This window comes from Danio rerio, chromosome 1, assembly GCF_049306965.1.
Source record: "Danio rerio strain Tuebingen ecotype United States chromosome 1, GRCz12tu, whole genome shotgun sequence".
Classification (NCBI taxonomy): Eukaryota; Metazoa; Chordata; class Actinopteri; order Cypriniformes; family Danionidae; genus Danio; species Danio rerio.
The window spans coordinates 15136496-15160621 of NC_133176.1; the positions used below are offsets into that span (position 1 = coordinate 15136496).

At 34.1% G+C, this 24126-nt stretch overlaps 1 protein-coding gene across 18 annotated transcripts in view; it reads right to left on the bottom strand.

Moving 5' to 3' along the window:
* LOC137489979 (uncharacterized) overlaps window positions 1–24126 on the bottom strand; it is a 656302-nt gene that overhangs the window by 465432 nt on the left and 166744 nt on the right. For 7 of the 18 annotated variants that reach the window (XR_012405535.1, XR_012405510.1, XR_012405512.1 and 4 more), the window contains one exon: window positions 11497–11612. Coding sequence is in view for 5 of the 18 variants with exons in the window: in XM_073949400.1 (XP_073805501.1) it covers window positions 11498–11612 (115 nt within the window). In the remaining 13 variants the exon portion in view is untranslated. Of the gene's footprint in view, window positions 1–2129; window positions 2204–4467; window positions 4659–4832; window positions 6986–11433; window positions 11613–24126 lie in introns of those variants that run through there. The other 11 variants (XM_073949402.1, XM_073949403.1, XM_073949401.1 and 8 more) reach the window with 6 other exon arrangements.

Consider the following 24126-nt stretch of genomic DNA (forward strand, 5'->3'; position numbering starts at 1 on the left):
TACTATTTTAAGGACGAAAAAATGCGATTTGCGCCACGGCACATGGTCTAACAGTGTTGTGCTTATTTTCTTAACGAGTTATGGGTGTGTTTTTAGCATAGTGCATTAAACCAATCAGAGTCTAATCTCTTATTCCTTTAAGAGTGTTGCGTTCACTATTTACATGGCAGACATTGTAATAGGAAAAACTAAAATCTTTACATTTACATTTAGTCATTTAGCAGACGCTTTTATCCAAAGCGACTTACAAATGAGGACAAGGAAGCAATTTACACAACTATAAGAGCAACAATGAATAAGTGCTATAGGCAAGTTTCTGGTCTGTAAAGTCTAAGAAGGAAAGTATTAGTAATTTAGTATTTTTTTTTGTAATTTTTTATTAAAATTTTATAGTTTTTTTTTTTTTTAAAGTACAGTTTACAACTTTACTCGCGAGAAAACATTTAAAAAAACCATCTGCAGCAAGGATAAAGAATGAGCCTCCTCCATTCAACCTCTTTACTTTCTCTTTACTTTACCTCTTTACTCTTTTACTTTTGTGGATAAGGAAATGGTGTTGTAGGCACTCCACTGAAGACATCCATTAGCCTGCATATTTAATTTAGTTTGTTAAACAAAGATTTGTTTCAAAACTATTTCTACATTAACTTCTAATTTTCAGCAAACAAATTATTAAACAATAATAATGAAGTGTGGTCAAAAAACTCAGTTATATCCAAACACACATCCTGTTCTTATGCCCCATAATACTGCTTATAATAATAAAATTATACAAATGCAAATTGTCATGAAGAAACTGAAAAAAGCCCCCGAAACAAAGGCATGGAGATCTTTTTATTGATGTATAAAATAATATTTTTTGTGACATTTTAATCCTTTGTTTTTTTTTCCAAACATAAATATATTTGTTTATTGCAGTACATCCTGCTTGGACCTGCATAGATGCATAACTGGGTGCATAATAGAGCCCATAGTCTATTTAAAATGTATTAAAAATGTTGGAAAAATGTATTCCTATATAGTGTCTGTACTTTTTTCTCATGCATGTACAATAAATAAGTATTTATACTTGATCAATCAAGATTTGCAAATATTGTTTAGTCCCTTCACGCAAGTGCTTATGAAACACAATCATGCTGTTTTCATTGTTTGGCTATTTTTGTCAAGTTTGTGTTGAATTTTAGATCATTAAGTATCACCTACATGATGTTTTGGCTGCTTCTAAACAATGAATCATTTCTCAAAATCATCGGGTGAGTTGATTCAAACCATCAAAAAGTTCATTTCTTCAATCACTACTCCAGTAGGTTATGGAAGTTTATATGGACAGCCTCTTGACCCGCTTGATTTTGACATAAGAAGAGAGTTTACTTACAATCACACTTCTGTCAGCTTTATAAAAACGAAATGCAACATGATTGTAGTGCCTTATATCTGACTGCATGAATGTACCGACATTTGAGCTGATAATGAAAATGCATGTCAGACATTGTACGCATATATAAAGTTCACGTCATGCTTTATGCCAGCTAGAGGACAAAACATTGAAAAAAAAAAAAAAAAAAAAAAAAAAAATAGTAATTCTAAAGCTTTCTGCATTAGCTTTACGTGCCCAAACAAACTCCTACACTAGAACACTGGCACTCTGAAGCCAAACGAACTAGTTGAGAAAGGAGAAAAAAAAAAAGGTTATAAATCGCCCCCACGCACACTAAGGTTCAGCATTTCAACAATTGGACCTTGAACGCGCTCGCAAATATTGGTGTAGGATGATTTTGAGGGCCTACAGCACATTGAGTTGTAGAAAAACATGTTTCTGTCCTACTTAGGAACACATTCAGCTGGAGTTGAGAAGCTAAAACCAGACAGGACAAAGTGGGATAGGAATTGGTGGCATTAGCTGGCACTGCAGGCTTTAATCGGCATTTTCATGCAAATTCGCTTGGCACATAATGTAAAACTGTCTGCGAATGAGCTTTGAACGAGGACGGGAGATTTTGAAGGGTTTATGTTGCGATTCGATAAAGGCAAGCATCATACTTCTTCATGCACAAAACAACTTTCAATTTCCAGCCATTCAGAGATTACAGTGAACACAAAAGGAACAAAACAGAGTGTTGTACACTAACCTGTAAACAAGAAAACGCTTTCGGACTATTGACCAGTGCATGAATGGGGCATAATCCCTCGAGCCGGAGTCTTTCTGTCAATAAAGCACAGAGACAGACTCTTGATAGATTTTAACGGAGGGGAACAAGGAAGGTAAGGAGAACAAATCCACAAGCATCGTCATTTTGCAAAGGATTTATAGAAGACCTTCCCTTGAAACTTCACAAAGACGCTCATTCATCCTGTGAACGCTGCCAGGTCCCCGAAGCGCAATCCATCTACAGCTGCCTCAGAACCACAACTGTGTCAGTTGACCCCCTCTGTACAACTTTGCTCTTTTTTGACAAACAAACAGCCATTTTGGCTCAAACTGAATGCTGAAGAACGGAACACCATCCTTACGTGTACAATCAATAAAGAGCACTGGAGGGAAGATGCTCACAGATCCTTTTATTGTGGAAGGCAGACTGACAGCAGGTCAGCAGAGTTGCCAGGTCTTATAAGGAAAGAAAGGATCTTTAATCCAAATTTGCCCAAAGCCAGGCCACAGTCAGAAACAATATGCTAACGTTTGCTAAGACTCTATTTTAAGCATTTTAAACTGAAATGCATGTGCAGAATAAATTTCATTTCATCTTGGAATAGATTTGAGGGTGTGATTTTATCCATCAAGAATAAACTGGAAAAGTAAAGCAAGGTATTAAGAGCATTAATAAACAACATACTGTATACCATAGCAGGATTAAGTAAATGATGTGATGAAAATAATAATTAAAATTATAATAATATTCATAAAGATTTTTAAATTCATAAATATTTTCTGAAATACTCAGACCAGCCCGTCTGGCACTAACAACCATGCCACATTCAAAGTCACATAAATCACCTTTATTCCTCATTCTGATGCTCGGCTTAAACTGCAGCAGATCGTCTTGATCATGTCTACATGCCTAAATGCATTGAATTGCTGCCATGTGATTGGCTTAAACTAGTTATTTGCTTTAACGAGCAGTTGGACAGGTGTACCTAATAAAGTGGCCGATGATTTTTGTAGACGTAAAATGTTAATCTACCACATGATTGTAAAAACTATGATGATTGTACACTTCAATAAATAGTGATATAATTAATTAATTATCAAGTAATATTTAAAAAAACTAAAATTAAACTCTAATAAATTACTAAAGGTTTAGGGTTACTGTTATTGCTAAAAGCAAACGTGACATGTAACAAGGACACTGTAAAATAATGTTGCCAAATATTTAAATTTGCACAAATACATCATTTAAAAAAATATCGGTGCTTAATTTGAGCCGGATCTTGTCAGAAAATGTCAGATATTCGTGTTTTGCATTAAAATGTGGTATTTTTTGCAGTATTTATTTTAATAGATCCAGAATAAATGTGAATGAGTGCTAGCCAAGGCTGTGTGGATTGTGTGTGCACGCAATAGTCAAGTTTAACAATTGGCTCTCAACAGTATTTTCAGCCAATCAGCTTTCTTATGTTTACAATCACTCTCATTGGTTGATAACTGTTTTGCGTGAAGTGAGCAGCGAAAATAAATAATGGCATAGTGCCCTACATAAATAATATTTGTATTTTCAAAATGACAAGAGATATTTTCATTTTTTAAAAACCACGAGTAAATCTAATAATGAGCCTGATCAAACGAAACCTTGAGAAGATGAAATTGCACAAATGGATCAGGATAGCAGGAGACAGAAACAAAGAGATCTCAAGTCAGCCAGAAAACATGACAGAAAATGTAACTGTGGGCTCTTTTTTAAGATTAGACAGAGAGAGTCATTTTTGTTTTCACTTGCCACATAAAAGTGAAGTGAACTGTATAGTGAATGTTCATATGATTAATATGTACATGTTTTTTTATTATCCATGACTGACCTAACGTTATATGGCACAAAATAATTAGACCGCTTAGAAATGTGATGCTTTTTATTTTTTGTGGTCTCACCGTGTAATGACATCATGTTCCAGGAGAACTGAAATTGTTTGGTGGGCGTCAGGCACAATAACTTTTATTTTCTGGTTTTGTTCTAAGAATTATTCATTTACAAACTTAAAAACTGAAAAATATGTTATTTATACTTTGTATTACATGTTATTTAAATTTTATATGGTAACAGAGTCCATTTTAATTTCATTTTGACTATAAAAGCATAGTAAAAATTCATTATCAGTTATTAAAAAAAAAAACAATACTTATTTTAAATAAAAACTTCAACAAAAAGTATGTCAGAAAACAATAAAGCCAAACAGAATACATAACAATAATTTTGTCGAAAAAATAAAGGATCAGCAGCACCCTTCAAAACTGCTTTTAATGTGTTTACTTACCTTTTTTTCTTCCCTTTACAACCTCTTTTGGTAATCACTGTTATGCGGCTTTTTAGAGTGCTTCTGTTGGCGTAACTCTTCATTATCAGACAAAGAGAAGCCGTATAAATGGACAGAGGCAGAAGTGCTCATTGCCAGGTCAAGACAATGAGGAGTGGAGATGTGCATCCATTTGGCCACGGCACACAAAACTAACACACAAAAACAGGGGAAAAGAGGAGAGGGCCGGGCTGATGAAAAGGGTACATGAATAGGAAGATAAATATATATTTAGGCCATATTAATGGATGAAAACGGAACAGTTGGATAAAAAAAAACAAAGAAATGAAGTGAAATCTAGTCAAATAATACACATTTTCCAAGTTGAGATGCTGAACATGACATTTACTTCATATATTCTACAAATATGCATCTTGGTTAAGCTTTCTTTTTGACTCTAAGATCCCACATTGTTCCCAATAATAGTCATAGGCATCATGACTCTTTGAAATAAAACAATACAATAAAGTTTTGAAATAAAATTTATTAAAGATTGATATAATAATACAATTATCTAGGTTGCAGTTTTATATTATATTATGAAAGTGAACTTGATATTTCTCAAATATTTTTCAAAGTATTCAAGGTCCCATAATTTTCCCAATTGTTCATGATTTACTGGATAAAGATTCCAGATATAGATTTATATAATCAATTTATACTTAAAAATGCACTAGGTGATCTGCCAAAATGCTCTCCCTTAGCATAATATTTATTAAACACAGTTCCTCCCCTTCCGTCCAAAGCCACGCCTCCTAAAATCATGAATGCGCAACTTAAAAATGACAGTAGACAACCCGCTAATGTCATCCGCCAGTTAGAAAACTTTATAATACTACAATTGCGAATAAAAAACAAAACAAAACTGTATTATCTAGCACATTTTCAGTTGTGTAGCAAGCAAAGCTTGTCATAAGGGGCATTATTTCATGCATCAAGGATCTCTGGTCTCACTCTTTCACGAGCTGTGTTCTAAAGCGACTACTGTATGCTTAGTGCTTGGCTGGCAGGATGCAGGAATTATACTTACTATTGCTATTTCAGACCGAATATTCAAAGTAGCATGATAAACAATAGGGACTGCGTCACTTGCTGTCATTGTTTAAAAATGAACCAATGTGATGTGAATATAAAACCAACTTCACCTCAGTAAAGCAGGCTAGGTGGAATAGTGCTATTTACTTATGTTTTGTTGTTAAACTAAAAACTAAAAATCTATATCGATGCTGTAAAAGGTCCCTTCTGAAATTGAAAAAAGTCAAATCAGTCTTTCGCCAGAAGATTTCATTACAATTTCCATGGATATAACCCATTAGTAAAACAGCACAATCTACAAGCTTTGTATGACTAAAATAGTTTTAATAAATAACATTACCTGTCTAAAAGAAATACTTCAGCAATGGTGTGATCCTTCCTCCAGCATGCAAAACTAACTGCAACATTGTTTCAGGGTTTTAAAAAGTTTTGATTCAGCATTTGATTTCGTGTGCAGGTGAATGCGGTAAGTGTGTGATCAGACACACCTGGACTAATCAAGCTCTTGCCAGGCTTTCTAGAAACATTCATGCAGGTATGTTGAGGCAAGTTGGAGTTAAAATCTGCAGGACACTGACCCTCCAGGGCCAAGTTTGGACACTCATGGCTTAAACCATCAAATGTTTTATAGATGGACAGAACTAAAGAAATACATATCGACTATAAAAGTCTAAAGAAAAAAAAAAGCAGGAAAGAAAATAAATGCATCAACATGCTTAAAATTCTCAACACTCTGTTGTTTTTCAATAAGGGATGTAAATATTTGTTACGCCCCGTGGCTCACAAGGATGTAACCAAAAAGAGACACCCAAAAACCCAAACTTAGATAGCATAATTTATAAAAGAAACAGTTTTAAACAACTTAAAGCAAAGATATGCAAATGTAGCAGTGGAATCAGTGGTGTTTTATATGTAGGTGTATGCATGAATATGTAACGTAGTGTAGTAATGTTGGCTGTACAAAATAATTAATTATAACAAAACAAAAAGTCCTGTCGAAAGCCGCAGCCTATTCAAAATGCCAGCCATACGATTTTTAAAGGGGTCAGAGAAGTCAATCACAGGTGTTTCCTATACTGTAGCAATTAAGATAAGGTGGAGCTTTATTGGTGAGTTTGACCAGCAAATGTTTTGGATGGGGCAGCACTGTCGCCTCACAGCAAGAAGGTTGCTGGTTCGAGTCCAAGTTGGGCCAATTGGCATTTGTGTAGAGTTTGCATGTTCTCCCTTTGTTCACGTGAGTTTTCTCCAGGTGCTCCGGTTTCCCCCACAGTCCAAAGACATGCAGTGTAAATGAATTTTATAAACTAAATTGGCTGTAGTGTGTGTGAATGAGAGAGTGTATGGGCATTTTCCATTACTGGGTTGCAACGGGCGTCCACTGGGTAAAACATGCTGGAATAGTTGGCAGTTCATTCCGCTGTGGCGACCTCTGAAATAGAAACTAAGCCAAAAAAAAAATTAATGAATGTTTTGGTTTTTATGGTATTTTTATGGATTTTCTGTCAGCTGTCTAACTAGCCTATAACTGTTTTATTTACATTTATGCATTTTCTAGTTGTTTTTAATATATATTTATATATTAAATCTATAATATATATTTAATCTGTATTTATAATATTTTTATAATGTTATATATAATTATATACCAGTATATAGTTCCTAAGATTTGAATATAATACAAGGGTTATGTCATTTTTATGATACACAATTAACACTAAATGTCCTAAAAGGTGTTTGATGGCAGCTCACAGAACATCTTTACCATCCTATAAACCATGACCTTCATTCAGCAAGATGATATCGGAGTGCTCATGTTGGCCAATTATAGCTACAATATCTCGCCATCTTTCGTCCAACATCTAGTTGATTGGTTTGAGGTCATGACTCTTATCAGTCGAGTCCCTTTCTAATTTGACCTAACCATGTTCTGTAGAGGCCTGTGGACTCAATCATTGCCATGCTGAAACAAAAATGAACCTACTAAAAAAACGTAACACTTTTTTTTATGAAGCCTGTGTGTGATGCTTTATAATGGTACTCCTAGCACATAATGAATGCATACTGTCTTATAGAAAATTGTATAACATTGTATCATCTGACATACAGTTGAAGGCAAAATGAATGACCCTTTTTTATTATTTTTTAAAAATATATCCCAAGTGCTGTTTAAAAGACAGAGGAAATTTTCACAGTACTTCCTATAATATTTTAGGTCTTTTTTCTTTTAGCTTGGCTGAAATAAAAGTAGATTTTTTTTTTATACACTGAAAAAAGTGTTGCATGCAGAATTGTTGCAAACAATTTATTTGTGTTGAATTTAAACAAACAAATTAAGTTTAATAATGTTCAACTTAATTTGTTTGTTTAAATTCAACACAAATAATTTGTTTACAACCACTTAACGTAAAAAAATTTAGTAAATCCAAGGAATCATCTTTGAATAATTTTTTTCAGTGTAAGCAATTCAATACTTGAGTATACTTGAGTTCAGTACTTGAGTTCAATACTACAATAATGAGTTTTAATTCAGTTAGTATTACACCAGTAACTATACAACGTACATTGCACATATTTTATGTTTTAATCAGTTTAGTGGCTAATTTGTACCAAAAAAAAGAGGCATGTCACTCAACCTAAACCCAACCATTATTGAGGGAAAGGCAAACCGTTCTGAATAGTATGAATGAGATTGTACGTATTCATAAGAATTAGCCACTAAAACAAAAAGTTACAAATTGCAGTGAGATTGAGTTTGACTAGCTGATTTGCTGAAATGTTCCACTATCTGAAATATTATTATGGCTTTTTCTTAATATAATATGTCAAACTGCTTTGTCTACATTTTTAGAAAGCATTATAGAAATAAAGATGAATTGAATTGAATGAAGTAGCATGGAGACACAATGAAATGATGTGAGTCATGCACTGTTGGGGTCATAAAACACCTGTTTGAGATGTTGACAGCCATATATATTTCCCACATTGCTAAAAACACAATTATTACACATATAGTTCACAAAAAAAGTGAAAATTGGTTGTTTTTGCGTTATTTTGTGCAAATTCGTTCCGATTTAAAAATAAATTTTAAAGCTAGGTCAAGGCAATTAGATCCTTGTGTACATTTCAGCATGGGGACTGGATGTCTGTATCAGCCGGTACAACATGATGTCTTTGAGTTTTCATCATTAATTTATGAGACAGACTTGATTTGAACCAATCAACAAGCTCTGTTGTGTATGAGGTGCCACTTCATTAATATGCATGATATAGCTTCAAAGACTGTCCTGTTTTTATGGATTTGGTAAGTGTGACCAATGTTCTTTGTTTATGTTTATTCAGCTGTCAAAGTTAGTTCATATTGTCAGCCGTTTGCATTTAGTTTTTAAAGACATACCTTGAAGACATACCTTAATTAGTCACTAACTTTACAGTAATATCACCATAATATTATGGACTGAATGATGCACTGTAAATGCTGCTCGGCGAATGTAAACATGTAAACACCTTAATCAAACTGATTTTCGCTGCATTTTTTGACAGGATTGTCTATACACACATGGTCGTTTGATGCTATTCTGTGCACCTACAGAGTCTCTGCATCTCCCGAGAAATACAGAGGGGTTTTTTTTCTCCCATCCGACATGCAGTTTCAAATATTCCATTAAAACAACACTCTTCCAGCAGTTGCTCGCATCCAATAACTTGCTTTTCACAGGGGGCATTCATGAATTGTTCCTAAATAAACGTGAAAGTGGCAAATTGCAGATAAAGTTAACAAATTAAGAATGAAATACCTGAAATTACATGAAACTCCAGAGGAAATGTAAATAGAGAGGTGACACAATGATCGAATGATGTAAAACAGGATCATGAAAGGAACATTTGAAAATCAGCTCAAATAAACACCTTAATCATATTTTTGTCCCATTCAGATTAAGGCCGTACTCACACTAGGTACAGTTGCCTCGAACCGGGCAAAAGCACAATTGTTCCCCCTCCTGTCTCCCCCGACGGCCCGCACTCACACCACAACCGGGCTTTGGCACGCTTACGTCATCGCTGCTGCACTGTTCAGTGAGAAGCGCTCTCACTCAGTATCACAGTGGAGATCTCTAGTTATATTGTGTCAGTCATTTGATATGCAGTGACATCCAGTCAAATATTTCGCCAAACAGTCCTTAGGGATGCGGCGACGCAGTCAGATATTTCGCCGAACAGATCCGCCACTTTTGACGCTCATAAACAATCATAAAGCCCTCGTGCTGCAGGAATGAGGAGGTCTGCTGAAGGCGCGCAGCTGTCGTACAGTGAGGGGTTTGCGTTCACTGAACAGTAAGAATGATTAATAAATCCATATGAAACAGTCCCTTAAAAGTCACGTCTCGCTTTCAGTTTCGGGCTTCGGTGCGTTTTGCACTCACACTACAAGTGTACTGCCTAAGTGAACCGTGCTCAGGCCCACCTCTTCCAACCGGGCCAGGGTCGGCCAAGTGAACTGTGCTTGAGCCCGATTCAGCGCACTCACACTTCTCAAACGATCCGGGAAACAGGCCTGGGCATGGTACGGATGGCATAGTGTGAGTAGGCCCTAAAGCAAATAAATCAATTACTGATGTCTGTGTAGTCACTGTCTATCTCCCCTGCATCTGTATTTGTGTTGCCTCTGTGAATGTTAGCGTGTGCACAAACTGAAACTCTTCCCTCTTTGTCACTTAACACTCCAACCTAATCAAAGCTGGACTTACCCACTTTCCTGACTTTTTTTCAATCTAGAGGTGTGAAAACACCCTGCTGAGACAGGGGGGTTTCATGGCCATTTAAATACTTATTTCTTTGGTTTGAACATTCAAAACATTTGGGATAATACACGTACACAAGTCAACAAAATTTATAACACTGTTATCATGATTTTTGGATATTTTGATGAAAATAAATTTTACATATTGTGCCTTTAAATCGCATGTAATGTACTACAATAATAGGCTTCCAAAGTATGTTACCAAAGAAGCTTTCACAATGCTGGAAACATAAAATGGAGCTAAAAGCCCTTTCCAACGACACAGGGGGGAGAAAAAGTGCATTATTCATCATCAACAAAATTTGACAGTTGGAACGCCACATTTGGGCAGAAGGTATCTCATGGTAATTGCCAAAACTTCATTTGTGTGCCAGGAAAGCATACTTTCTAGAATAGGGGTGAGCTTTACAAAACACTGCAGCCAAAACTTTCTGTGCTGATATTCAACTGGAAACTCATTCTCAGAACCCAAGCCGGGATTGGTCCATTTTGTAAGCTAATGCAGCCTAACATTTCACAGCTGTTGCTGCTTGTAGATGTGTCCAATTCTCAATAACAGCACTTACGCTTGACCCAGGCAGCTCTGGCAAGGCAGAAATTTAACAAAATTACTCGATGGAAAAGTGGCGTACTAGTGCGGCGCCATGCTGAAAGTCATTTAGCTCTTCTGTATGGGTTATTGTCTTGGCAGCGGGATAGCCGACACCGCTAATTAGAAAGAGTGTCCATTTGGCAATGGCATCAAGAAACAGAGAAATGAATAATATCCATTGCCATGCCAAATACTTGGCGCATGATCATATCTTTGCCTGGATTTCAAATTACTACCTCAAATCAGAATTGTAAATAAGTGAATGTTACATGTGATCTTTGAATGTCTCATTCTCAGGTGTTGACATGCTTGTTTAGTGATACGATCACAAGTGTTGATCTCATCACCATTTAGTTTACTCAAGATCGGCATCTTTAAATGGAGTCTCTACACTTTATTGTTAGCTTGTCTTAGATTGCTGTGACTGTGTGTTATGGCAAGAAGCAATTTGATTATATTAATTTTGCGAATAAAGCTTTGATTCATTGATTAACTCAGTGATTTTTAATGTATAATAATGGCGCTGTGGGCAGCACACTCGTACAATGGGTAGCACAATCACCTCACAGCAAGAAGGTCGCTGGTTCGAGCCCCGGCTGGGTCAGTTGGCATTTCCGTGTAGAGTTAGCATGTTCTCCCCGTGTTTGCATGGGTTTCCTCTGGGCGCTCAGGTTTCTCCTACAAGTACAAAAACATTTTGAATAGGTGAATTGGTTACAAATGGTGACACATTTCTTTCCATAGTGAATGCTGGGAGTCATAGATAAGTGTTGTTGGATATTCCTAGCAATGATATGCAATGCAGCATGAAGCATGTCACCATTGTTAAGATACATACACTGATTCTTGATGTCTGTGTGTTTTGAGGTCATATGTTCAGTTTGTTTTTAAAACCTGACTGGGTCTCATTATGCAGAACCACATTACTTTATTTCTGTTATCAGTTCAGTGAAATTAACGCAACATTATCATCATAATACAAAATTAAATTCACTGGGAATATCAGTGAACCGCTAAAATATGAAGCAACAGTCACTTTGCTTTTAGTTTGCTAGTCACAGAGCTTTAGCAAACAGATAGAAACTAACATGAGGAATGAACAATTAAAAGAGACCTACTGTAGTAAAGTAACCACACTTCACCACAGTGACAGAAATAAGGTTAAACAGGTTAGTAATAAGTAAATCCGGAGGTGTTTGTTGAGTTGTTTATTAATCCTAGATTTTGAGAGGTCAGTATTAATTCATTTATGGCTGTTTATTTTTACTTTATGTACAAACTTTGATTAATTTTAATGCAATGGGTTGCTATACAATTTTAAAGTCAACTTTTGAGTTGACAGTGTACCACTGTCAACCTTTTGACCTTTTATCTGTTGACCTTTTATCGTTTTTGTTAACCAGGAAGCATGACACTCTGAAACGGAGTGCGGATCACGTGCAGTGGGTTGTTGTACAGGCAGAAGGTCATCAATAGAAGCATAACAGAAGCATGAGGGTGATCCAATAATTATAGTCAGGGTACAGGAAACTAAACATAAACAAGACTAGGAACAAAACATGAGAACCAAGACATACAAAACACACAATGCAACAGTTCTTAACAGAAAACCAAGACTAAGCAATGTGTGTGTGTGTGATGCATAAATAATCCAGGAATTAGCCCCTTGATGCGACACCAGCGTTTTCTGAGCAGTCAGTGGGAGATCAGGAACTGGTGTGTGCACAGTAAATGCTGGGAAAAGTAGTTTGTTAATATGGCATGCTTGTAATTCTCCAGCGATCTGCAGTGCCTAGATCACTGGTGATTGGTACAGTTTTTATTGAGTGCTTTTTTTTCTTTTTTTCCCCCTTATCAATCTAATAGAAAGAAAACAAAATACTTTGAACATTTTTTGTTATTGCACTTAATCAATTCACATCAGGAGAATTTCAATTATAATACAATAATTACAATAATTTATAGGCTGTTTTGCCAATATTAGTATTTTTTCTACCACACTGAGATCTATTAATTAAACAGCATAGTTTTATTTATATCTTAATTCTGAATGTGTATGAGGTATATGTTCATATATAAAGTTTGCCTTATTATAACAATTTGTTAAAAAAAATGTTTGGCTGTCTTATGAATTTTGGAGTGATAAATAGACACATCCAAGACCCCCACCTTTGACTTGACAATGTATCAAATATATCAACACGTTTTTTGTTTTTTTTTTTGTTTTGTTTTTGCTAGAAATGTATGTACATTAGTACATATTTCAAGTAATAAATCAAATATTTCTATAAAAAAAAGTTTGAAATCCTCAATGTAATCAATTAAATAGGAAATACAATAGCCCTTTTCACACATACAGACCTTTCCGGAAAATTACTGGCAATTTTCCGGAAAGGTTGTATGTGTGAACAGGCCCTTTTTGAAAATACCGGTAAATTCATTCTGGCTATTTTCCGGAAAGAGAAGTTGTAACATTACCGGTAATTTGCCGGAATGCTGCGCTGTGTGAATGCAGAAGGAAGATTGCCGTAATAAGCGCGTCCACGTCTAGAACGGGCTGACGTGAGACACCTGCTTTAGCCAATCAGAACAGTCAGACGCATTCACATGCGCGCGGTTTATGAGAATAAAAGCCTTTGAATATTTTTTCCAGACACCTTTAGCTGCTAGATGTTAGTCAGATAATGTTTCTATGTACCTTCTTAATGCTGTGTAAATAATTATCGATAAAATGTTTATGATAATCCGTTGTTTGTTTACCTTCAAGCTTTGCGTGTGCCCGTGAGCGCCCATAGCGCCAGCACACACACATATCATGAACATCTCGACATGCGAAAGTGTTACCCTATGTTTTCATTAGAGTTGTACTCAATACTGATCCATCCGAAGAGTTTGTAATGTAGTCAAATGTTTACAAACACAAGCGCAGCCGTTTAGAGGTCATTTCTGGTTAATGATGTCAGAATTTACCTGTATTTTGCTATGGATGTGTGAATGCTCTTTTCCGGGAAAATTCCGTAACGTCCTCGCCTGTGTGAACAGCGTTTTTTTTAATATACCGGTAAAGTAGTTCCGGAAATGTTCCGGATATTTACCGGTATTACTGTGTGAAAGGGGCTAATGTCTTGCCTTATATTAGAAGGGCATACTGTATAAGTCTTAATTAGCTTTATACCTATTTTGTCACCACAGATAGAAGATATTCTTGCTACTTTCAGAGGTGAACACACATGATCTTATACAATGAGTGATCGAGTTACTGGGTCTTCAGTGCAAAAAAGGCATTACAATAGTAGATTCAGTCTTTCAATTAGCATCAGAGTAACTGTATGTGTTTGAAGACGGAGTTCTGGAAAGTTTGCACACACGACAGCATCGACTGAACCTGTTGCAGATCTCACCTGCTGTGTGACTGATGAGCTGCACTCAATCACACCTTACTGTGACTTTCAGACATCTCCAACATCAGGGGGTCAAGAAGACAATGCTGTTAATGCTGTTTTGTAATTGGGTATTGATTTGTTTGTTTAGACTTGCTTTTATTTTTTTTTAACTATATGGTTTAAACAAAATATATGAAGACGTAATTTTCATAAATATTCCCTTCATTGCACGCACACAAAAGACTATAAAATACACAATCGATAGTATTGTTTTAAATTAAGAAAAATGCAAAGGTGTGATGATGCGTGATGGAATATTGGTCACAAAAATATGGCAGAGCTGCAACAACACTTATGTATCAAATGTTAGTTTATTGACAGTGTCCGTTCATATCCACAGTCTATACAATCCATCAAAGTGCTCAAAAATATGTACAAGTGGTATCTGTAAAAATAGAAAGAAATAGGATAACGGAAAAAAAAAATTCAAAACAAACGAAAAAGTTTGCTTTTAAATAATGTAATGTAATTATAAATGGTTGCTACATATATTACAGCACTTTGCTGGTCAAACCTACCACAAAAAGTTACGGTAGAACTAGCTAAAGTTGTGATCACACTGGACTTTTCTCCCCATAGACTTCCATTCATACCCACACAAATGTGTTAGACCCGAATAAGCTTCACAGAACTGCATTGTAAAATTCAAGCTTGCTGAACTCTTACCTGCCAAATCGCATCACGTGACTGCGTGAGACCAACCGAAGATCAAAACACGACCTCTCTGGACAGAAATGTAAAATATGGATCAATCGCTTGCTTTTTAAAATGTCTAATCATCTTTTTTAATCCCGCCCCTTTTAGCAGCACCGTACAACAGAACTTAGCATTTCTCAAACTCTAGTGTGCCCGCAGCATTAGTCTGATCTGGCTTATATACAGGATGCTCTACCCAATATGGACTACGAAATGTCTTTGTGACTATTAAGATAATGCACTTATGTAAATGATCACATACATAACATTCATATAATCTTCAGCATCACAACAGGTATATTTTTAATGATAATACCTCATATCACCTAATACATGTGTCATTTCATGTACTTTATAATTACTTTCATGCACTGTGAGGAAGTTCAGTGATATTACATAAGCTAAGGATTTAAAAAATGGCTGCCGAGTGAAATCCCTTGCCCTAAAGGGACATTGTTTTTAAATATTAAATATATTGTTATTATTGCATCTGTATCTCATAAACTCTAAAGTTAAAACACAGGCATTGCCTAAAATTAATATTTTGTAAAAATGCCAGAAAGCATGACACCCATTTTATTAATTTGACTGTCAATAAATGATAATACCATTTTTATTTTAAACCAAGACTAGATGTCATCAGTCAGTGCCAACTAAAACATTTTTCATTACAGTTACAATACTTTAAAATGAATCTATGTCTAATCTGTCTCATTTGAGTCAATTTTAATTTCTATAAGAGACATACTTCTAAAAAGCACCCTCTTTTAAAGCAAATTAAGATTTTGTTTACTAGTTAGTTACACTGCATTGGTGTTTTATTTCAATTTCTGCCTTTAAACTTGTCAAACATAAAATTTAACAACATGTCTGCTTATCTTGAGAAAGGGTGGATGGTTCATTTGATGTATTGGATAGTTTGATGTGTCGGCATGTACATTAGCTGTCTGTTGAAAGTTGTCTGAATAAATTGTTTCAGAATTCATTGGCTAAAGCGCTTCATACTATGAAGAAACTCTCTGTACCTCACATAAACCTGAGGATAGAAACAACCTGGTCACATTGGTGTAGATTGGTTTTAGGGGCATTTTGGAAACTTTGCAGCAGGTCAGGCTGGGAGACCAGGTAAACCACCTTAAACCAGTCCAGCAAACAACCTTAGGCTGGGTTAAAGTGTTCTTTTCAATGGGCCTCTTTCCCATCTGCTGTAACTGAGGATTTTTACAGCCTTCAGGAGTTATTTGGTTTTTATTGGATCCAAGCATGCAAAAACCTGCTTTAAGAAGCACAAAATAAAAATATTGTCCCCTTACAATATCCAAAAACCACCAGAGGAGTGTTATATATTTCTCTGTCTTGTTTTTTTTTTTAATCGAATATTTCCCAAATTATGTTTAACGAAGCGGGGATTTTTTTCACAGTATTTCCTATAGTATTTGTTTCTTCTGAAAGACTTATTTGTTTTATTTTGCCTAGTACAAAAGCAATATTTAATATTTTTAACAATAATAAAAAGTCAATATTATTAGCCCTTCAAGTAATATATATATATATATATATATATATATATATATATATATATATATATATATATATATATATATATATATTTATATATATTTATATTTATATATATATATATATATATATATATATATATATATATATATATATATATATATATATATATATATATATATTAAAGCGGCAATTTTGACCTTACAATGTTTTTTTTTTTTTATTAAAATTTTTTTTTATCCTAGCCAAAATAAAACAAATAAGACTTTCTCGAGAAGAAAAATTATTATCAGACATACTGTGAAAATTTCCTTGCTCTGTTAAACATCAAAATCGTAAAATCACGGGTAACGCTTGTCTCACATCAGCAATTGCTTCATGAGTTTTGAATATTTTAGTCTCAGAGGATCCACTGGATGTAATGAAGTCCACAACTCCCATGATTACACAATTAATCATGGCATCATTGTTTGTTACACATCTTTGTTTGTTATGAATATGCGCCCCTAGTGGTGAAAATTCAACAAATGGTGCTTTAGGATAGAAAAAAAAAGAGAAACAATAAATTTAGATTTTAAATTTGTTAAAACTGCTGAAAGTCCAAACACTGAAGAGCAAATCCATCAATGCGCAGCTCCCCAAGTTTCAAGCCACTGTCGGCGCTGGGGAGCTGCACATCGATGGATAAGCACTTCGTTGTTTGGACTTTTAGTAGTGAAATTTAGACCACACTGAACTGAACTAAATTGAACTTCAACTCTAAAAACAAGACAGACACACTTTCAATTTACTAGAACTTCTAAGTTAAGCTGCTTTGACACAATCTACATTGTGAAACTGCCATATAAATAAACATGTATTGAATTGAAACATGAATTAAATGTATCTGGTTGATGAAACATAAACTAATCTCAGCATGAGGACATTTGGGAGCCCCATAATACACAGGTGATTGAGAGACGATTGATGAAACACTTGGATGGAGCCACCATCTAACTAGAACATTAATGAGCATATGGGCAGAAGAGAAATACAATGTCTGCCACCGGCACTGAAAGGAGCTATTCCCCTATTCCCCATTCTAAGCAAAGAGAAAGAATCTAAATTTCCCAATAATCCCCTCAAGTTACTTATTAGCCAAGGAGACAACAGTAAAGATTATGCTTGCAATAAAGGCTTTATCACAGACTAAAAAGTTAGCCATGGAAGACTTAATTTGAACAGTTTTAAAGATGATTTTCTCAATATGTTTCCTTTTTTTTTTTTTTTTACTGTTAGATACCAGGTTTTCAAATAGTTCAAATAGCATCTTGACCTGATTTGCAATTCACAATCAAGATTAATTACTTTTGACCTAACTTATTGAATTAATTTGATTCCTTTGTACCATATTTATCTAATATATTCAGTTTTTTGTTAACAAAACAGGTTTTATAAATTATATCAAATCAGGTTTTCCCAAACGTTTGAGTCAGCAAAGGAAATGAAGCATTGTTGCTGATTTATTTATTTTTATTTATTTATTTATTTTTTTTGGTGAATTAAATGAAATTTTCTAGTCACCTAGTCACAAAAATTTATCAAAGATCTGGAAAAAATTTTTAGCTAAACTTTTCATAACTTAAAAAATGTAGATTAAACCTGATTCACTTATAAAAAAAAAAGTCAGTAAGTAACATAGAAACATTTTGTTACAATCATCAGCAATCTAGCAGTTGCAGATGGCTGGAGAAATCTGAAACTAGACTTGAAATCCCATCATGCACCTCACACACACACACCACTTCCAGTTCTCTCCCAGATTACACACACAGAGCTGGTAAACTCATCATGGACTGATTATCTGGACTATATATTCACCTCTCAAACACACACACACACACGTTGCTGAGTCTTGTTTGTTTGCTGTAATATTTCTAAACATTCTATTTTCTACTCGTTGCGCTTTTGACTTTTGCCTTGTTTTCTTGTGTATGTTGTTTTGCCACCTGTATCAACTATTCTGTCTGTGACCATGACTACGGTTTTGGATTACCCTTATGTATCTGTTTGTTCTTGTTTGACCATTGCCTGCCTGACTTATTAAAGAAACTGCATTTGGACCTTCAACATTGTCATCTGACTCCTTAGGCCCGATCATATATCTGGTGCAATAAAGTGCAAGATGTGTTTTGCACAACTTGTTACTATTTTGACACCAGCAGAACCCTAGTTTTCACGTTTTGTGTCACGTTGTTTAAATGGCAAATCCATTTGCACCACTTTGTGGATTTATGGGTGTTCCTGTCTAAAAAGAGGTGTGTTCAAAACTGTTGATGCGTTGCTATTTTGAAGAACTGAAATAGACCGGGCCATTGACCAGCTGAAAGCTGTTATAAAGTCCAGTGCAGGGCGTGTTAATTTTCCTTCCAACTGCAACCTATCACTAGGAGACATCCATACACACTCATTCACACACATACACTATGGACAATTTAGCTTACCCAATTCACTGATACCATGTGTGTTTTTTTTTTTTTGTTTGTTTTTTTGGACTTGTGAGGGAAACCGGAGCACCCTGTTTTTGACATTATTAATTGTAATTTTTATTGATGCATGGTTTGTTTAGATAGGACAATATTTGGCCGAGATGCAACTTAGAATTTGAATATCTGGAATCTGACAGTTAAAAAAAAATTCTAATATTGAGAAATATTGCCTTTAAAGTTGCCCAAATAAAGTTTTTACAATTGCATATTACTAGCCAAAGTTACATTCTAATATATCTATGATAGAAATTTTACAAAAGGATCTTTACTTCTATTCCAATGATTTTATGCACAAAAGAAAAAAGGTATCATTTTGAACCATAGAATATTTGAATATTGTTGAATACTCCTACAAATATGCCCATGCAGCTGGTTTTGTGTCCTGAAAAGCATTTTTTTTTTGTTTGTTTGTTTGTTTAACATAAACATAACATTAGACAGACAAAGTCTTCCAGGTATAAAACATTCTTTGTCAAGATTAGTAGTAAACGCAACTATATGATAATGTTGCAACTAATGTATAAATCAAGTAATCAATCAAATGTGACTGTAATTGTAAAATACACAGCAACAAATAGTTTGTATCATTGGAAAGTTTTTGCATTTGAAGAAAGAAAAAAGTATATATTTAACAGCAGTCTTCTTAAACTACTATATAGAAATGTTACAAGCCAAAAGTGTCTTAATCCAAAAGAGTTTCATTACTTTCAGCAGGGAAGAACATGACACAATTCTCCTGTGATATATGTATATACCCTCTCTATTGGACATCGTTAGAGGGCAAATTAAATAAACCAGTCAGAGTGTGAAAAGAGATTTAAGAGACTTTATTTTCCAGAAGTCCTCAGGGGAAAAAGTGCCCATAGTTTAAGAAACACCCACGTCCAAAAAAAAAAAAAAAAAAACCTTGTGAATACCAACCAAACAATGATCTTACTGTCAAACTGTTACCTAAAGCCCACTCACTCCCCAGACATGATGAACGATACCGGTGGAAAGTCATTTGGCCTAGTGAGATTTCGATTTTAAGGCTCACAGTGATTTGCTTATCTTGTTAATTACGATAAAAACACACACACACACACACACACACACACACACACACACACACACACACACACACACACACACACACACACACACACACACACACACACAATTAAATCATAGACAAATTAAAAATGACTAGTTTTGCATCACCCCATGTACAGTTTTTCATACGAGCCATTTATCTGTTCACATATTTTGGTGGACACCATCATCAAGAATGTCCAACTTTGATTTTGGTTTGCAGTGAAGTCTAATCGCAGTAACAAACGATCAGCCAGAAACACTCGATAATTTTCCAGTTATTTATGAGTTCATTACACCAGCTTTCACCTGTTCCCAATAAACTCCAGAGCTTATAAACATGAAATATCATGTCACAGTCAACAGGTCAAGCGTAGATTAATCAATCAGCGCAAAGTAAACATGATTATGTCCAATAATCACAAGAGAAAGTGGGCCGCTCAAAGAGAGTTTCAAGGTCATTTGGTGTGTATACTGGATGTTTGGGCTTTTTGATAATTTTTTCATCAATATATTAGTAATTATATATCTGGTAGGAAATAGGAAGGTTTGTATTTCTGTGTTATTTTAATATGCAGGAAGATTTTCATTATTACAGAAACAACAACACTGTATGCATTACAAAATAACAAATGTTTCATGAATTGCAGTTTTAATTGCATATTTTAATTGAATTAATGTATTTTTCACATATTTTAATTAATATCATTATAGCTTCTGATTTAGGTAGGCAGTAGGTAGTGCTGTCGCCTTACAGCAAGAAGATCACTGGTTTAAGCCTCGGCTGGGTCAGTTGGCGTTTCTGTGTGTTTGCTTGTTCTCCCTGCGTTCGTGTGGGTTTCCTCCGGGTGTTCCAGTTTCTCCCACAATCCAAAGACATGAGGTACAGGTGTATATATATTCATATGTGTATTATATTTTCTAAACATTTTTATTTCTAATATTAACATTTTTCTATCTACTTTTGTGTGCCCTCTGATATTAGCAATACAATTTTTCTCTCCTTTTTATTCATGTATTATTTTGAGTGTATTTTAGCTTTAATTTTCATAAAAAAACAGTTCATTTAATAATTAAATGCTTTTATCGTATTGTTTTGTACATAATAATTTAAATAATGTTTTTACAGTTTTATTAAATTTTTTTTTTATTTAATTTATTTATTTATTTATTTTTACCTTTTATAAATTATTTATTTGTTTATTTATTTAATTTATTTTTATTTTTTAAGTAGATTTTGTCTACTTGACAGTGAAAGTTGTAAGAATGGATTTTAACTACAGCGGTTCAAACTGTAGTTTTGCCACATGACTAAAAAGTTATCAGAATGATGGTGAACAATTGTACATTTCTAGTCAAACCATCCTTCTACTTCTTATACCAAAAAACGGAAATAGGGGCAGCATTAATAGCTAAAAATGTAAGAGAGCGTTGTTATTATGTGAGTTTATTGCATTGCAATATGGAGCAGTTAAGTGTTGATGTTAAATGAAAAGTATTTCACAAATCATCACAATGACAATAACTTGCTATGGTTACAACTGAATTGGTTACAAGATAACTGTATACAATTCTGAAACATGAAATGATATAAACATACTGTATGACAGTAACTGAACCCAGCTTAAATGTAAAATGAAGTTACCTGTGAGGGCCAATTTAATAAAAAAATAACTAATAAATAAATAAATAAATCAAATAAATAAAAATAGTTGCACACGCGATGACTGAAATAATTGTTGCTGTGTGAATAAATGCATATGATATTTGTAGCCTGATCACACAAGGACATGCAACTATTGTACTTCTTGTCAATTTAGTGGCCAATTCTAAACAGTACTGATCCTCCACTACAGCTCCCCAACCCTAAACCCAACTGTCACAGTATGTGCGCGGCGTCAGTGAGCGGTACAATGTCCACTACATATTGGACCTGGTAGAGTTCGTCATCGTGATACAGACTGCAGTGAGGACATCTTGGTTAATTCAGTCATAGTTCAGGTTAACAAAAATGTACAATTTCTCAAAGGAGGTGTGGCACCAAACCCCACCCCTTAACCCAACTGTCATTTGGGAAATGAGGAAATCCAATGCAATTTCACAGCAATTCATAACTTTTTGATTTAGTGGCTGATTCTTATGAATTAGTACAATTTAGTATGATTTGCTCATCACATAATGACTGTTGGGGTTAGGGATGAGTTGGGTGCCACGCCTCCTTTTTTAAAATGATAAATTTTTGTACGACTAAATTTGTACGAATTAGCCACTAAAGTGACAAAACATAAAAAAACGTATGTTTCCTTATGAGATCAGGCTGGCAAATCACACTAAAATGTACAAATGACATTGTACAAATTAGCCACTAAATCAAAAAGTTACAAATTGGTGTGAGATAGCATTGGATATTTTAACATTTTTATCTCATATACAGTTAAACAGCATTCAGCTAAAGTAAACATTAGCATTCAGTGTGTATTGTCCATTTTAAACACTAACATTATGTTCCCACTCCAGTCATTTTCTAAATGCATGTCCTTCAATGAAGAAGACATTCAAGCATGTTCAGTTCACATTATGTCAATGGCATGCCTCACTCTATTTAAGATCAGTCACTGCTGTAGAAACACATCATTTTATTTAGAAGTAAAGCTTCATATGTATTTATGACTAAATACTTTATGCCACTTTCTGTTCATTTTATAATATCAGTAAAATGTATATTAAAAATAAATGGATCATAGACAAGATGTTCCTTTTTAGGGTTTAATAATAACAACAGGGATTGACACATAGAAATCATATAAAGGAAAATTTAAAGTCTGCTTTAATAATGGAAAGTAAAGATTTTATAATACAGATAATTTCTGTTTTATACCTGCTTTGTGGAAAAAAAAGTTATGACATTTTTTTATCTAAATAATTTTAGATGTTTTAATATATATTGATTCATTTAATTGAACATAAGTTATTGTTTAATGTTAGGTGTGTCTTGTAAATCAGGGTAAAAATAGTCAGTAAAATAATTTAAAGATAAACACAAATTTATATATATACACACAGTTGAAGTGAGAATTATTAGCCCCCTTTTGATTTTTTTATTTATTTATATATATATATATATATATTCCAATATATATATATATATATATATATATATATTCCAAATAATGTTTAACAGGGAAAATAAAATTCACAGTATTTCTGGTAATCCTCTGGAGAAAGTCTTATTTGTTTTATTTCGGCTAGAATAAAAGCAGTTATTAATTTTTAAACACCATTTTAAGGACAAAATTATTAGCCCCTTTAAGCATTTTTTTTTCCGATAGTCCACAGAACAAACCATCATTATACAATAACTTGCCTAATTACCCTAACCTGCCTAGTTATCCTAATTAACCTAGTTAAGCCTTCAAATGTCACTTTAAGCTGAATAGAAGTGTCTTGAAAAATATCTAGACAAATATTATTTACTGTGTTCATGGCAAAGATAAAATAATCAGCTATCAGAAATGAGTTATTAAAACTATTATGTTCAGAAATGTGTTGAAAAAAATCTCCATTAAACAGAAATTAGGGGGAAAATAAAAAGGGGGCTAATAATTCAGGGGGGCTAATATTTCTGACTTCAACTGTATGTTTATTATATATATTATTACTATTTTTTTTAACAAAAACACATAAAATTAAATAAAATAAATTAAAAATTACACTGCTCATTATTTTTCACTGCTTCTTCAAACGATTTAATATACTAATATTCCAAATATACAGAAAAAGTATATTTGTCAAAATGCAAACAAAAATTGTCTGAATGCACCGTGCATATTAAAGTCCTATTTAAAACCCAATACAGATGTTTCATCACAAAGCCTTTTTCAAAACAAAACAAACCAAAGCAAATGTATTAAAATATAGATGCCATTCAGAGGATCC